The sequence below is a fragment of the Vigna angularis genome, chromosome 1 (assembly GCF_016808095.1).
Source record: "Vigna angularis cultivar LongXiaoDou No.4 chromosome 1, ASM1680809v1, whole genome shotgun sequence".
NCBI lineage: Eukaryota > Viridiplantae > Streptophyta > Magnoliopsida > Fabales > Fabaceae > Vigna > Vigna angularis.
Window position 1 is genome coordinate 50,540,307 of NC_068970.1, and position 14,927 is coordinate 50,555,233.

The window sequence follows — 14,927 nt, forward strand, 5'->3', positions numbered from 1 at the left end:
ATTTGGATGATCAAGTAAGAAACAAACTTAAATGATAAAGATATCAGAGTCGAATCTAACAATTGTAGCTAGGTCTATCAGGTCAGGCAAGGAGAAGAACTATATGTAAATATTTATTTCTTTAAAACTTCACCATCAATATGTGTAGTATTTGTGATAAGAAAGGGGTATTGGAGATTTCATATTGATATAACCAAATTAAAATGTATACAAGTAAGAAATATTATATCTTTCGGAAGTTGATTTTTCGATATTAAATTAAATCTAATTTCAAATGTTAGGAAATGATAAATCTATTTTATTTTGAAATAAATAGCTATAGTCCAACAGTTCCAGTGTATTCCTTCCCCTTTCCCCTTGTGTTCGGATCATAAAGTCGGTGATCATGAAACATGTTTTTAAGACAAACACATTTCCTTTAATCTAAACGACATCTTAATATAGTGTGACTATGCTTTTGAAGTTGACGCAAATGAAGAATGGCAATGAGTTAGATGTTGCAGGAAAAAAAAATTAGACATCGGATGCTACGTATCAAATTAGAAACGGTAGTCACTTGTGTCTCTTATGTACAACTTCAGTTCAGGCATCCTTTGTAACATTACAAAATGGCAAAGCGAGTTTCTAACTTGAAATTGTACGAAGAAAACAAATTGACCAGAACATGAAACATGCAGAATTTCACTCTAAGAAAAGAAAGGCATTTTATATAAATATCAAACTTAGTAATCATGGAAATGTGCAGCTCCTGGAGAAATGACTTCAAGCGTTGTGCTAGATTGTGAAGTGGTTATTTGAAAAAGGAGGAGTCATAGAGTCCATAGAGCTGAATGATGTGTTATTGTCAGAGAATGGCACCCGTGGTGTGAGTGTGGGCATTGGCACTTCAAAACTAAGCACTTGAACTGCTTGCCTCATAGTAGGCCTCTGAAGGTAATCTGTGTGAGTGCACCAAAGGCCAACTATCAGTAAAGTCTCCATTTCCTTCTCATCAAAGTGTCTATATAAGCTTGGATCAGAGGCTTTGAGGAGTTCACCCATACCATAGAGTTTCCAAACCAAATCTACCAAATAAATATCTTCGACCATATTAGCTTCAATAGCCTTTCTACCACAGGCTATCTCCAAAGCAGCAACTCCAAAGCTGTACACATCGGACTCCCTACTAGCCTTGCCTCTTGTGATAGCTTCAGGAGGCAAATACCCAATTGTTCCTGCTAAAACAGTTGTTTTTGATCCTATATCATGATCCATTAGTCTGGCTAACCCAAAATCTCCAAGCTTTGCATTAAAATTGGAATCCAACATAACATTGCTGGATTTTATGTCTCTATGAAGCACACATTCTTCCCACTCTTCATGCAGGTATAACAATGCTGAAGCCAAACCTCTCGCAATATTATATCTCACTTTCCATGTTAGCAGGCCTTTTCCCTTGAACAGATAAGAATCCAAGCTTCCATTTTCCATGAACTCATAAATCAGCAGCAGGTCCTCATGCTGATGGCACCACCCAAAGAGTTGAACCAAATTCTTATGTCTCAGTTGACCAAAGATCTTTACTTCAGATATGTACTCTTTGACCCCTTGTGTAGATTCACGAGATACCTTCTTGATGGCAACATCGGTGTTCAACTCTTTAATAAATCCCCTGTAGACGGCCCCAAAACCTCCCTGTCCTATTTTGTTTTCTCTAGCGAAGTTATTAGTTGCTCTGGCCAGTTCTTCAAAGGAAAACTTCTTGGGTAGAGAGACTTTTTCGAAATCATTGTCCATGGCATGGTCAAAAAGTGAGGCGTCTTCCATACCTGTAGTCCTCAGCATCCATCTCACAAGAAAAGTTACCCCCAAAATAACAATTAAAATACCTGCACCAAGTCCAAGGCTCAGCCCTATCACCAGCCCTCTTTTGCTTCCACCCTTATGTGCTTCCATGTGAAAACTAGAGTTGAAGGACCATGAGCTAAGAGCATATTCGTCGTAATAATCTCCTGTTGCTGCAGAAAAGCCAAATTCAACCCAATCAGGTAAGACATCTTTCAGATTGACCACAGAGGATAAGTTCCCTTGAACTACGACGTCCGCCTTATACCCAGTAAAGGTGACACTTAATTTGTTTGAACTGGAATCGAAACTAATATCAGCCTCGTATCCACTCTCAGACTGGCTGGTGAACCACTCTGCAGTTGCAGAAGATACGATTGAATTGATATCGATACCCACATGGGGATACGACTGAGGATCCCACTCATTAACGAAGGTATCAAATTCCACTGCCACAAATGGATGATCCACTTTGTAGTTTTGATTGCTGAGTTGATCACGGCTAGCAAGACCAATACCAGCTCCATCTCTTGGGGAAAGCGATGGAAAGCCCGGATGTGCCAGAAAGAAGGCGATGCCATCTGCATGTTTTTTATTTAAGGCGCTGATGCTAAAGGAGAAATGGGTAGTGAAATCCGTGACTTTCCCTGAGTTTATGTCCCAAAGATGCAATAGTTTGGGATATATGACTCTACCATAACTGAATGTTTCATTTTTGGTGAGTTTGAGCACTCCTTGTTGAGGTTTAACATCTCCCGAAGTATTGAAGAAGTTTCCGGTGTCACCAAAGCTCTGATAGTCGAATTCCAATGAAGCTGCATGAGGTGTTATAAGAAGCAAGAGCGTTAATGTTAAACAAGCACGTACATAACTTTTCTTACAGTAGCAAGATACTGCCATGACTGGAGAAAAGATGTTGGGTGTGCAATGGAAAATGGAATACTACAAATATGGTTTGGTTGCGGTACCTGCTTCTACAGTTGTAGTTAATGATAGTTTGTTTTGTTCATTAACATTGTTCCTCGCTGTTTTATGAATGAATGAGTCAAATATGGTTAAGTCAACTCTCTACGAGAAAAAGGATGAAAAATGCATGTTTAATAGCTTTTTAAACCACATTTGTGTATCCAATGTGAACCCCTCTAAATGACTATTCCATCGAAATTTCTCAAGTGAGAAACATGATTTATATAGAAAAAATTACTAGTCATTTGTTATTTGGAAGTGTTGTGTTCACTCTTTCATCCTTGGTGTAAGAACAAATATAATCAGGTACAATAAGTACTAGATTTTAACTTTGAGGTGGTCAATGCTTCAAATTGAAAATATCATCTACAACCACAACAAATACATAAATTAAGAAATTTCCAAATAAAAAGGTGTTATTATCCAGATCTTGAATGTGGACTTGTGAACAAGTGACAAAATCTTAACAGTGGTTTGATTGCTTCTGAGAGGGGAAGATTTACCAACAAAAGACTCTCTCAAGCTCAAGTCAGTAAGAGAGTTAGGATCTATAAGTGAGTTATGAAGTGAATATTTCCTAAGAAATATTAGTTGTATATATAGAATTAATATGAGTTGTGTGCCTATGTTCTTATTAGAAAAATACTTAGCTAGGGAATAATATAATAACAATATAATAAATAGTAGCAAAATCATAAATAATAACCAACATACCAAACTACTGAGATTTAGTCATAATATGTAAATATGGTCCAAATAAGTATAGGTTGGAATGTTCCATAATGTAAAGGCTTAAAGGATCTTTTTGGGCCACACTCTTTAATATTCCTACCTACTAGGCCGGGTAGGAACATAAACCCCCTAGTCCTGAGAGTTTGGTTTGGTGTATGAGGTCATGTTGGACCTTACTTGTGTAGCTTGTAGATGGACAAACCATGTTTGTAATTGGATTGAGCCTGAGGTCGAATTTATTTAGTTTGCATGGGCCATTGAAGTTGAGGTTATTCGGTGTGCATCCGTTGTGTAGGCCAAGCTTATTTAGTTTGGCCGTTGAGGCTAAGCTTATTCAGTGTGGATTTGGCCATTGAGGCCAAGCTTATTCAGTGTGGATTTGGTCGTTTCAAGATGAGCTTCTTGAGTCACCTATTAGGTTGAGCTCTTAGATAAGTTGACCATTTGGTCAAGCTCTTTAGATGTAATAGTGTTTTGGATGAGCTCTTTGATGGCCATTCTACTAAGCTCTTTAGATGTGATGGTTGTTTGATCGAGCTCCTTGATGGTCATTCGACCGAGTTGTTTAGATGTGATGGCCTTTTGGCCGAGCTCCTTAATGGCCACTTGGCTGAACTCTTTAGATGTGATAGGCATCGAGGTCGAGCTCCTTATGTGGCCTATGAGGTTGAGCTCTTTAGGCAAGTTGGCCATTTCTCTGGGCTCTTTGAGTTGCCTATAGGAAGATCTCTTTGATGTAAATTGACCTTGAGGCTGAGCTCATTAAGTGGCTTGTCAAGCCTAGCTTTGTCGTTGTTTGGGAATGACCTTTCTACCTTGTGTTTGTCAACTTTAGGTAGTCTTTTGTTGGTACCACCGTCTCTAGGCAGGCTTTGTTACATCACTACCGATTTCAAGCATTATTTTCTTTTAGTGTTGCCAACTTTGGGCTTGTTTTTTTGTGACCTAGCCGACTTTGAGCATGCGTTTGTCGGCTTTGTTGTTTGTTTTGACTAAGTTGGATGCCGCCTTCGGGCATGGTTTTGATGACTTTGTTGTTTATTTTGACTAAGTTGAGGAAGACTTAATGCTTTGCTTTTATGTTGTATTTTGCTCTTCATCCTCTCTGCCTATCCTTGAGTCTTCTCCATGCTATTCTTTGAGCTTAATTATCGTGTTGATCCTTATCTCCTGTGAGGTTCTTCGAGAGAGGAGAAAATGACCTTGATAGTTGAGGTTAGGCCATTTTCTAGATCTTTTATATTGTGTTGTTGGGGTTTTTCTCTTTGATTCACCTTCCTCTTACGATGAGGTTCCCTTATGTATTGTCTTTTGACTTTGTTATCTAGGTGACAAGGCTATTGCCTTGTTTATGTTCTCTACTATTACGAATTTTGAATTGTGCCTAGGCATGGTAAGACCGAGCTTCTTTCTTAGTCGAGTACATGTTGACTTCATTCTTTTGTTCGTGAGCACTGAAACACCGAGCTTATTCCTAAATTGATGTGCTTCCATTGTGTTCATTTAGCAAGATGCTGAGCTTATACTAATACTCAATCTGGTTTGAATGGCTTAGTATTTATTCTTCTACTTTGTTTCAAGGTTCACCGAGCAAGGGTGGCCAAGATAGAGGTGACAACTTTGACCAGTTGAGAGGCTAAATGGGTGGCTTTGACTGTTGACATTTTAGGATGCTTTAAGGGGCTATTTGATCTTGCTGAATTTCTATTTTGTTGTTCGGGTAGGGCAAGCTTTCGTGTTTTCTTCTATTGTTATTCCTTTTTTATGCACTCCTTTTTTTGACATGGACTAAGGGTTTGCTTTTGCTTTTTTACGTAATTCATGTACTCGATTCTTTTACGTAATTCACGTGCTCAAATTCTACCTAGTTACCTTTGTGCTTAGGGTTAAATGTGTTTCCTATTTGTAATAGGTTAAGATAGAAATCCTAGACACCGACCAAGAGAGGCAGAAAAATGAGTGTGTCATGTGAGGAAAATAATGTTCGTGTTGAAGGTTCGTGAGACATTGTGAGTTTGGTAGAAGGGTCTTTTCTGATCAAGGATAGGAAATAGCAAAAACCAAGGTAAGAGGAGTTATCCTTTAGTTTGTTATATATGGTGTTGACTACTTTAATTATGACTGGTTGCTTCAAATCGATGTTGTTCTATGTCAAATTCAATCTATCCTTATTTCTATTTAGTTGTATCTGAATGGATTATACGTTGAACAGTCTGTGGTAATTCTCTCTTTTTAGTTTTATGTTCATGACCTTACTTTATGTAGTGCAACATGTGATCATTTGGTGGATTTGTTGTTTATTTTTGTTTAATTATTATCTAAATAATTAATGGAAGGATGTGGTAAAGGTATTATTCTTGGGTTTTGGAATTTTTTCGCTGGGTGTTCTATCATTGGGTGTGCATGTCATGCATAATGTCAGTAATTGACTTTATGGAAAGGGCATTTTTTTTTAAATGCTAGCATCATTTTGTGGTGTGATGCTTTGATGGCTTTAACACGTTATCGATGATGTGTAGGGGAATTGATTAGTTTATACATGAACCATGGTTGTTGTAGGAGATAATAAGTATGCTTATCCTTCTAAAAGTATGTTCCTTCTTTTTATTGGTTTGGAGTGGTTCATGAACCATCAAATTTCAAAAATCAGTACTTTGAAAATTTCCCAAAACTTGGCACCATGCACCACAAACTTAGTCAAGTTTCACCACAAAACTTGGCTAGCTTCAAAACTAACCAAAATGAAAAATTTCTTGCACCAAGATTTTTACAGTAGCCTTTTGGTGATATAAAGAGTGTATTCCAACCATCAAATCCCAAAAACCAAGACTTTGAAAATTTCCCAAAACTTGGCACCAAGCACCAACTTAGCCAACTTTCACCACCAAATTTGGTTAGCTTCAAAACCAACCAAAATGAAAAGTTTCTTGCACTAAGATTTTTACAGTAGCCTTTTGGTGATATAAAGAGTGCATTCCAACCATCAAACCCCAAAAACCAAGACTTTGAAAATTTTCCAAAAACTTGGCACCATGCACCACAATGAACCATGGTTGTTGTAGGAGATAATAAGTATGCTTATCCTTATAATAAGTGTTGTTTGGCCGAGCTGGGTTGTTTAGCCGAAATGTGTTTTTTGTGTCGAGCTAGGTTGTTCTGGCTGAGCTGTTGGATAAAGTTATTTTGGACGTTAGTTTCGAGGTTCTAGAACTCAGTCTATATGTTCTAGAGGTCGACCATAAGGTTTCTAACCTTAGTCAAGTTATTTGTGAAGGTTGTCGAGTTGTTTGTTGCTGAGTTGTATGTGTTGTTCTACTTCATTGTTGAGCTGTGTGGTTGATTGCTTTGTTATGTTTGAGTCTAGTTGTGTTCGTTGTTGTTGGTTGAGTGGCTTGATTGAGTGTTGGCTCGTCAGTCCAATTGGTGTTAGGAGATGAGTGTGTTTGTTATTACATTGGTTTGGTGTTCGCTCGCAGACGTTATAGAGTGTTGGCTTATAACTTTGGTTGGTGTTGGGAGGCGAGTGTGTTTATTATTGCATCGGTCTGGTTGTCATTATGGTGGTGGTAGGGTGTTGGCTCATTGGTCCGATTGGTGATGGGAGACGAATGTGTTTGTTATTGAATTAATTCAATTATCGTTGGGAGGCATGATAGTGTGTTGGTTTGTTAGTCCGGTTGGTGTTGGGAGGCGAGTGTGTTTGTTATTACGTCAGTTTGGTTGTTGCTGGAAGGCGTGATAGTGTGTTAGGTCATCGAATCGGCTGATGCTGGGAGACGAGTGTATTTGTTAATATTCTGTCGGTTTCGATGTCACTCAGAGACATAATGGTGTGTTGGCTATTCAGTTCAGTTGGTGTTGGGAGGCAAGTGTGGTTGTATTGCATCGGTTCGATTGTCACTAGAAGGTGTGATAGTGTGTGGGCTCGTCGGTCCGGTTGGATTTGGAAGGCAAGTGTATTTGTTGTTGTCACGTTGGTTTAGTTAGCATTGAAGGGCGTGATTGTGTGATGGCTCATCAATCTAGTTGTCGTTAGGAGACGAGTGTGGTTGCTATGTTATAGGAGAGTGACATATTATCTAGTATTACTTGGTGGTAATGTGTTTATGTGTTTCATGATTGCGGTTTTCACTTCATGAATTAAAATGGATGATTTGGACAGTGTGGGTGAGTATGATTATTGTGTATTCATCTTGTGTTGTTTTTCTAGTTAGTTCACCCTTGCATGTTTGTGTCTGTGCAATGATCGTACAATTAATATTGTTATACAAGAGCACGTATTATTACAAATCATGCTAGAGATTCTTAGAGTGAGGATGTGCACTGGGAAATCTTTTAGGGAGTTTGAAAATGTATTTGGAACCATGATTTATTTTAAACTATAATTTTTGAACAATATCTTAAATTTTGGAATTGGAATAAGGTTTTGTTTCCGAATGGTTTTAATTTCGTTTATGATGATTAAATAAAGCTTTTCTTTAAGTTCACCATTTTGTGATGGTATCATAGGTTATATTTCTTTAAGTTAATGGATGTTTATAAACTACACGCGGCCTCCTGAAAGGGATGTTACATTGGGTGCCTTGCTTGGAGTGTTTTAGTTCTACCTTTGAGGGATTTGGATGCCTCGTTTGAAGGGCTTGGGTGTCTCACTTGGACAACTATGGTGCCTCGCTTTAAGGGCTTTGGATGCCTCACCTAGAGAGCTATGGTGCATCACTTAGAGGGCTTTGGGTGGATGTTTCAGTAGCTTATTTACCACTTGCGTGGTGTTTTCTCATTACTGCTTCCGTGGTCATTTCTTATTTCTACTTATTGTTATTCCTCTTGTCTAGTGCTGACATCTTCATGGACTTTATTGTTTGCAATCTCTGTAAACTTGATTATTGTTTCTTGGTGATTGATGTGCCTCGCTTTTTTAAGGGCTTGTGGTACCCTGTTCGTTGAATGGGCTTTCTGGTAGTGGATGGTTGCCCTTCCTTTCGTGCCCTTCGTGAGACATTGTTGTGATTGGTAACATAAATGATAGAAGCAAATAACTAAACAACATAGGGAATTCCTAAGTAAAAATCTGGGAATATGATTTTTTTCTAATCTCTTGGATGTGTTATTTTTGGGTCATCGTTAGGCATTGTATCAGTGGACATTTGTATTCATGCTTGAGGCTTGTCTTGAGATGACCTTGATTAACATTGTAACTAGATACTTAGTTGCTGGGAGGTCGATTTTCGTCCACAATCGTTGGAGTCCTCTTGTGCTCGACCCTAGAGTATCTGTTTATGATGGTGTGTTGTAGGCAATAGAATGCTCGACCCTAGAGTATCATTCGAGTAAGAATTAGAAATGATTAGACTAAGAAAATAATACATGTCTTTTCTATATTAGTAATCACATTCAACTTTAAACATTAGAATGCAAACATAATAAAGTTGTCTTACTTTTGAAATGCATAAAGAATCCATTACCAATAATGGAGGTCATAATGAAGAAGATACAATAGGAGCAGACAATGTGTATTCTAGAGTGATGGAGTTAGAACATACATTAGTTTGTTTTTATATCTTTAGTTTTTAGTTTTACTTGTAATAACTTTAGTTTATAGTTTTGATTAGTTCATACAAAATTAAAAATGAGTCTAAAAATATTCAAATATCAATCTGTACTGGTTTTCTATTTTTCAAGTTTGATAAAAACGTAAAAATGAATTATTTTTTTTTAAAAAGGATGGATGTCTAATCGACATCGGGTAAAGGCCAATATCAATGTCTCCTTTTCACATTCCAATAAACTTGCATTCAGGTATTGCGTTCAACGACTTTGCATTCAGATCTCTTTGATGGTCGACATCATTCAACGTCTTTTTTTTTCCTCACGTCAAATTGATATTTCCCATTATAACATTGGAAATCAAAACTTATTTTTTATAGTAATGATTAAAACTATCCCACATTTCCTCCAACCTTATCAACTGCTCAATTTTGTGTCATTCCTTGAAGTATTTGCAGCCAAATTCACTCACATCTATGTATGTTTTCATCTTCTAATTGATTTATAGAGCTTTTCTAAGAAAATAAAAGTAGATAAAATAACATTTATGGAAAAATGATGGTTTGAGAACCATATAACCATGTAAGCTATGATTACATGCTTTTAATATTAATAGAATCATTACAAAATAATTTTTTTTAATTGTATCTTATGTAAATTTGTTGGGGGTGTAGAGATATCATTATCCATTCTAAATTAAAAAAATAAAAAATAACATTTTAGAAAAAAATTGAAATTTACATATTTAAGAGAAATTGAAAATATATTTTTTATAAGTAATAAAAAACACTTTAACTTAATATTTTATTTTTTCAAACAATTTATACTATCAATTAAAAATTGTTCTGAAAAAAATTTATATAATATAATTGTAATAAAACTTAAAATATTTTCGTGACAGACTAGAATTAAAAGTCTATACCAATATATTAGGAAATCAGTTGGTTAAAATAACATATTTTTATAGAATTAAAAAGGACATCTAAAGCAATTGATTTTACTCTCCGAACTTTAATTTTCTGTTTGGCTTCAACGAGAAAAATAAAGAAAATAATAATATTAAAGAAATAAGTTGAACAAACACTAGTACAATAACAGGAAATGGCACCGGTTCCTTTCCCTTATAGGCCCCGGTTCTACAACCGAGGCGTATACGAACGAGATAAAAAGTAGTAGGTTTCATGCCTCGGTTAATGGTTGAGTAAAAAACAATAGGATTATGCCTCGGTTTCTAGGTAACCGAGGCAGTAACGTATTATTTTTTTTATTTTTTTTTCCAGCCATCCTCAACCGTCCTCAGCCGTCCTCAGCCGTCCAGCCATTTGGAGTTCACGGCAAAAACAATAACATATCAGAAAAGCCGTCCAGCCATTTGGGGTTCACAGCAAAAACAATAACATATCAGAAATGCACAACGCAGAAGCTTCATAGCACAGTATACAACATCAAGGTAAAAAACATCATCAACAAATCAGAAGTTTTGCGGTGGCCGTCGGGACTGAAGATCGCGTGCCCCAGATCGTCACGGTATCGGAGGCGACCCAGTCGCCGTTGAGGGAGAAACGCGCGATGGTGCCGGGCCGGAGGCGACCCACTCGCCGTTGGGGGAGAAACGCCGATGGTGGCCGAGGCGGAGGAGACGAACTCGCGCGAGGTTGAACGCTGATTTAGGGCTTCGCGATTTGGGCTTCGCGATCTGGAGCACTGTCAGAGGCAGAGGTAGAGGCAGCAGTGACGGTGGCGCGGTGGAGGAACCCTATTTCCGGCAGAGGCAGAGGCAGAGGTCGCGATCTGGAGGAACCCGCGACGCAGAGGTCGCGATCTGGAGCACTGTCGGAGGCAGACGCAGCAGTGACGGTGGCGCGGTGGAGGAACCCTATTTCCGGCAGAGGAAGAGGCAGAGGTCGCGATCTGGAGGAACCCGCGACGCAGAGGTCGCGATCTGGAGCACTGTAGGAGGCAGACGCAGCAGTGACGGTGGCGCGGTGGAGGAACCCTATTTCCGGCAGAGGCAGAGGCAGAGGTCGCGATCTGGAGGAACCCGCGACGCAGAGGTCGCGATCTGGAGCGGTGGATGAAACCCGCGACGCAGAGGAAGAATGGAGAGTAGGAGGAAGGAGAAGCTGAGGAAAGAGAAGCCGTGGAAGTGTTGATTTGACGCAAAGACGCTAAGTGTAGAGTGGCAGGGAAAATGAGCTATTGCTTTGGCACCGGTTAAATGGCCAACCCGAGGAAAATAAGCTATTGCTTTGGCACCGGTTAAATGGCACCTGAGGTATAAAGCGCTGGAAACCATTTACGATTTCGGTTCCTAACGAACCGAGGCCTTTAAGTCTGACGTAGCAGTGATATAGGCCTCGGGTCTCAGATTAACCGGTGCAATATCATTATTCTATCGCGGGTCTTAGCTTAACCGAGGCATATATGTTAGCTTTATTTACGATTCTGCCACCGCGCTTTTATATGCTTCGGGTTTACTTAAACCGAAGCGTATATAGCGATTTTAAATCCTCTTTTTTTACTAGTGAAAAGAGTAAATAGTAAAATTGTCTAGTTGGTATGGTATGGTCAAATATGGTTTGGTTGGGCTAGCTGCTTGTCTAGTTTCTTCTTTGTAGTTCTCTGTTTTATGGTTGGTTTACAGTTCAATGACTCCCCAAGTTTAAGTTTGAATAGTTGCGTTATTTTTAGTCTCTTCTTTGAAGCTACGGTAATAGAAAAATCTATTTGAGGAGATTAACCTATTGACTACATTTTGCATTTGAGTATTACATTTAGTTTACACATTCAGCATTCACTACCAAAACAAAGGACATTACTGACGGCCTACCTCCGTCGGAAACAGCAAAAAAGTCATCGATAATACCTATTACCGACGGATTAGCGAGGGTCAATTGGTCATCGATAAATCGTTTGTCGCTAACCATTACCGACGGCCTTTGCCCTTCAGTAATTACCGAAGGTCAAAGGCCTTCGGTAATTACCGAAGGGCAAAAGCCTTCGGTAATTATCGAAGGTCAAAAGCCTTCTGTAATTACCGAAGCACAATGGCCCTAGTTTCCTTTTTCTATTTTAGATTATGAAATTTTTCATGACATCAAATCAAACTACAACACTACAACTTCTTACACTTCAGTACATAGGAAAAACATTTAAATTCTACTTCTAAATAAGAAAATAGCTCAAAAGGCATTACAGTATGCACATTTCGAAGTTTCTCAATCACCAACTTCTCCAAAGACAAAGCTAATAACATTGCCTCATTTCCATTATTATAGGGAAAGTACAGTGATATATGATTCTCTTCAAAAAGACCCATCTGATTTGGGCTCTGAAAAACCTGTGACATTTTGGAAAGTAGTTGAAGCTAGTTAAATCCTTCCCATCCTTTTACAGAACAAGTGTTTCATCCCTTCTTTGCAGCCAAATTGCAACATCTGCACCAAAAAACTCACTTATATAAAAAGAGAAAGTAAAAGTGTTTCCAAATCCTTCAACATTTTAATTAATACCAAAATCTATAGCTTCAATTTTTTTTATCATTTATTATATGTTTATTAATACCAAAATAATTATAAGAACATAATGTAATCTATAATACTTTATTAGTAGCAGACTGTTAAAGATTATGAAACTTTAAGTTCATCAAATAAAATGCCAAACAACTTTACTCCAAACACATGATTTTGGAATAAAAAATTAGTTAATCATTTTCAGTAGTGAAAAGAGACCTAATACAGTTTTTAATAAAACCTTAAGACTTAATATATATATATATATATATATATATATATATATAAAAGTTTTGTTTTCCTTATCTATCATAATTTTTGTTTTATTTTTATCAATCTAAAACTTAAAGACATATATACCAAATCATGCCACGTTTTGCTTCTTCAATCACTCACTCTCTCCAATCATGCCACGTTTTCCTTCTCACTCCGTCTAAAATCCCACCCTTCTTTTCAAATTAAACACACCAAGCATAGTCAATTTACTGAACTTTGAGATATCCATTTTGTTTTCAAATGAAGAGGATTGAAGCCAGGAAGAGCGTGGGAAACTTTATTTCAGATAAATATTGAGGGCGCAAGTGTAATTTATTTCAGATAAAAGAGACTACATAAACCCAAATATCCTAACAAGTAGCACTTTAGTAACTAATAGTAGTCAGACATAAAATGCAAATGCAAAATAGATGTGCCCATGCACACAAGTTATTGTAAATTTCTCAACTAATTAAACATTAAAAAACAAGGAACAATAGTTACCTTGAACAATTTGACAAAGCAATTGCAACCACACTCAGTAGCTTGCATGCCTCTGATGCATCAAGAACAACACTGCTTATACTTTTAGGAGAAATCACCTAGTGTTGTGCAACGCAATGAGTGTTTTCTTAGTGAAAGCATTAAATTTTCAACAAAAGGCTAACATTAAGGGTATAATGTTCATGGTACCTCTAGATTGTATAGTGTCAGTCCCTTCCTAATTCTGCCAGAAATATCGTAATGGGAACCATGGCATGGACAAAACCATCACCAGGAGCAAATCGCTCATGGTTGTGTTCATCATATATAATTTTAGAAGAAGGGTTTTTAACAGCCGCAACAGTTGTAGGAATTTCATGAATAAGGTGGTTTTCTTTAGGGTGGAACAGAGAATCAGTAGCATAACTTGGACAAGATAAACTTAAACCAATTAACCCATGAAAAAGTAAGCGTTAAAACTAAGAGCATAACCCAAAGAATCAACAAATGCACAAACCTCAATTAAAACTACAAAACCAAAAACCCTAAATTAACATAACATACAACAGCATATTAGGCCCACCGTAACACACAAATCTTCTTAAGGAATAACAAATTCAAGAATACTTTGCAAGAAAGTATTCATCCAGTGAGACAAGAGTGGTAATGTCATCAGAAAGCAACTAAACTTCCATCATAGAAGCAGAATAAGTTACCTTTCATCAGAATGGGTTAAAATTGTATAGACAGGGAACATATGACCTTGAAACATTTAGCTACAACGAGGTTGCATAAATTTCCTCAAAGCAATGGAATATAGAAAACTTCAACCAATGTCATCCAAGAATTAAAAAGAGAAGAAAAAAAAGTACCAAACAAAATCAAAATATCAAATAACAGAGGAAAACACGAGAACGAATCCCACACCATCTTATAATAAAAAAACATCCATGAAAAATCCAAAAGCTATCATCCAAAGGGAACTATTAAAGTGTAATGCAAATTCTAGAAGAATGTAGAAGCTCCTTAGATAGAAGAATTGACATGTAATACAAGTTCTAGAATATTATAGAAAAACCTAAGATAGGAAGAAAAATCAAGAATATTCTACATAGGTAAAAATCTAGAACATTCCACATAAGTTGTGGCTAGTATGTTCTAGAATAATCTATGGGTCTATAAATACCCATGAACTCTACCATTTGATGTATGTAGCCAACATCTATCATTTGTATGAACCAACATCTACTACAACTAAAGACAACTACAACACTTCTTCCAACTACTACTTCTACATTCAACTATCTCTACATTTTCTCTATCCCATCAACTACTCCTTTCACAACCTTCAAATACTAACAGGAACAAAGAACGTCGCAATCCACAAAGGCGAACTGCCTCCGGTTGTTGTAACCTACTTAAGTAAATCAGCCACAAGTACATAGATCATATAAAAATTTGAGCTTTACAGATGATCATAAGCATAAAAAAGCATCCAATCAAGGATAATAATCATAAGGAGAGGAACCCTAAGATTCAAATAACAGAAAGATCCAAACAAAAAAAATACGAGCGAAACAAATCATTCAAAGCTTCGAATGAATCCAT

General features: G+C 37.3%; 1 protein-coding gene and 1 long non-coding RNA gene across 2 annotated transcripts; both read right to left on the bottom strand.

The window, feature by feature from the left end:
• Positions 1 to 480: 480 nt before the first annotated feature.
• LOC108318726 (L-type lectin-domain containing receptor kinase IX.1) lies at positions 481 to 3,012 on the bottom strand. Its single transcript, XM_017556438.2, has one exon. The coding sequence runs from the start codon at positions 2,722 to 2,724 to the stop codon at positions 775 to 777; it is 1,950 nt and encodes a 649-aa protein (XP_017411927.1). The 5' UTR covers positions 2,725 to 3,012; the 3' UTR covers positions 481 to 774.
• Positions 3,013 to 12,164: 9,152 nt separating this feature from the next.
• LOC128194964 (uncharacterized) lies at positions 12,165 to 14,280 on the bottom strand. Its single transcript, XR_008246446.1, has 3 exons — positions 13,530 to 14,280; positions 13,341 to 13,438; positions 12,165 to 12,506 (listed from the first exon to the last, which is right to left on the bottom strand). It is a non-coding gene; the product is annotated as an uncharacterized LOC128194964 (long non-coding RNA).
• Positions 14,281 to 14,927: the final 647 nt, after the last annotated feature.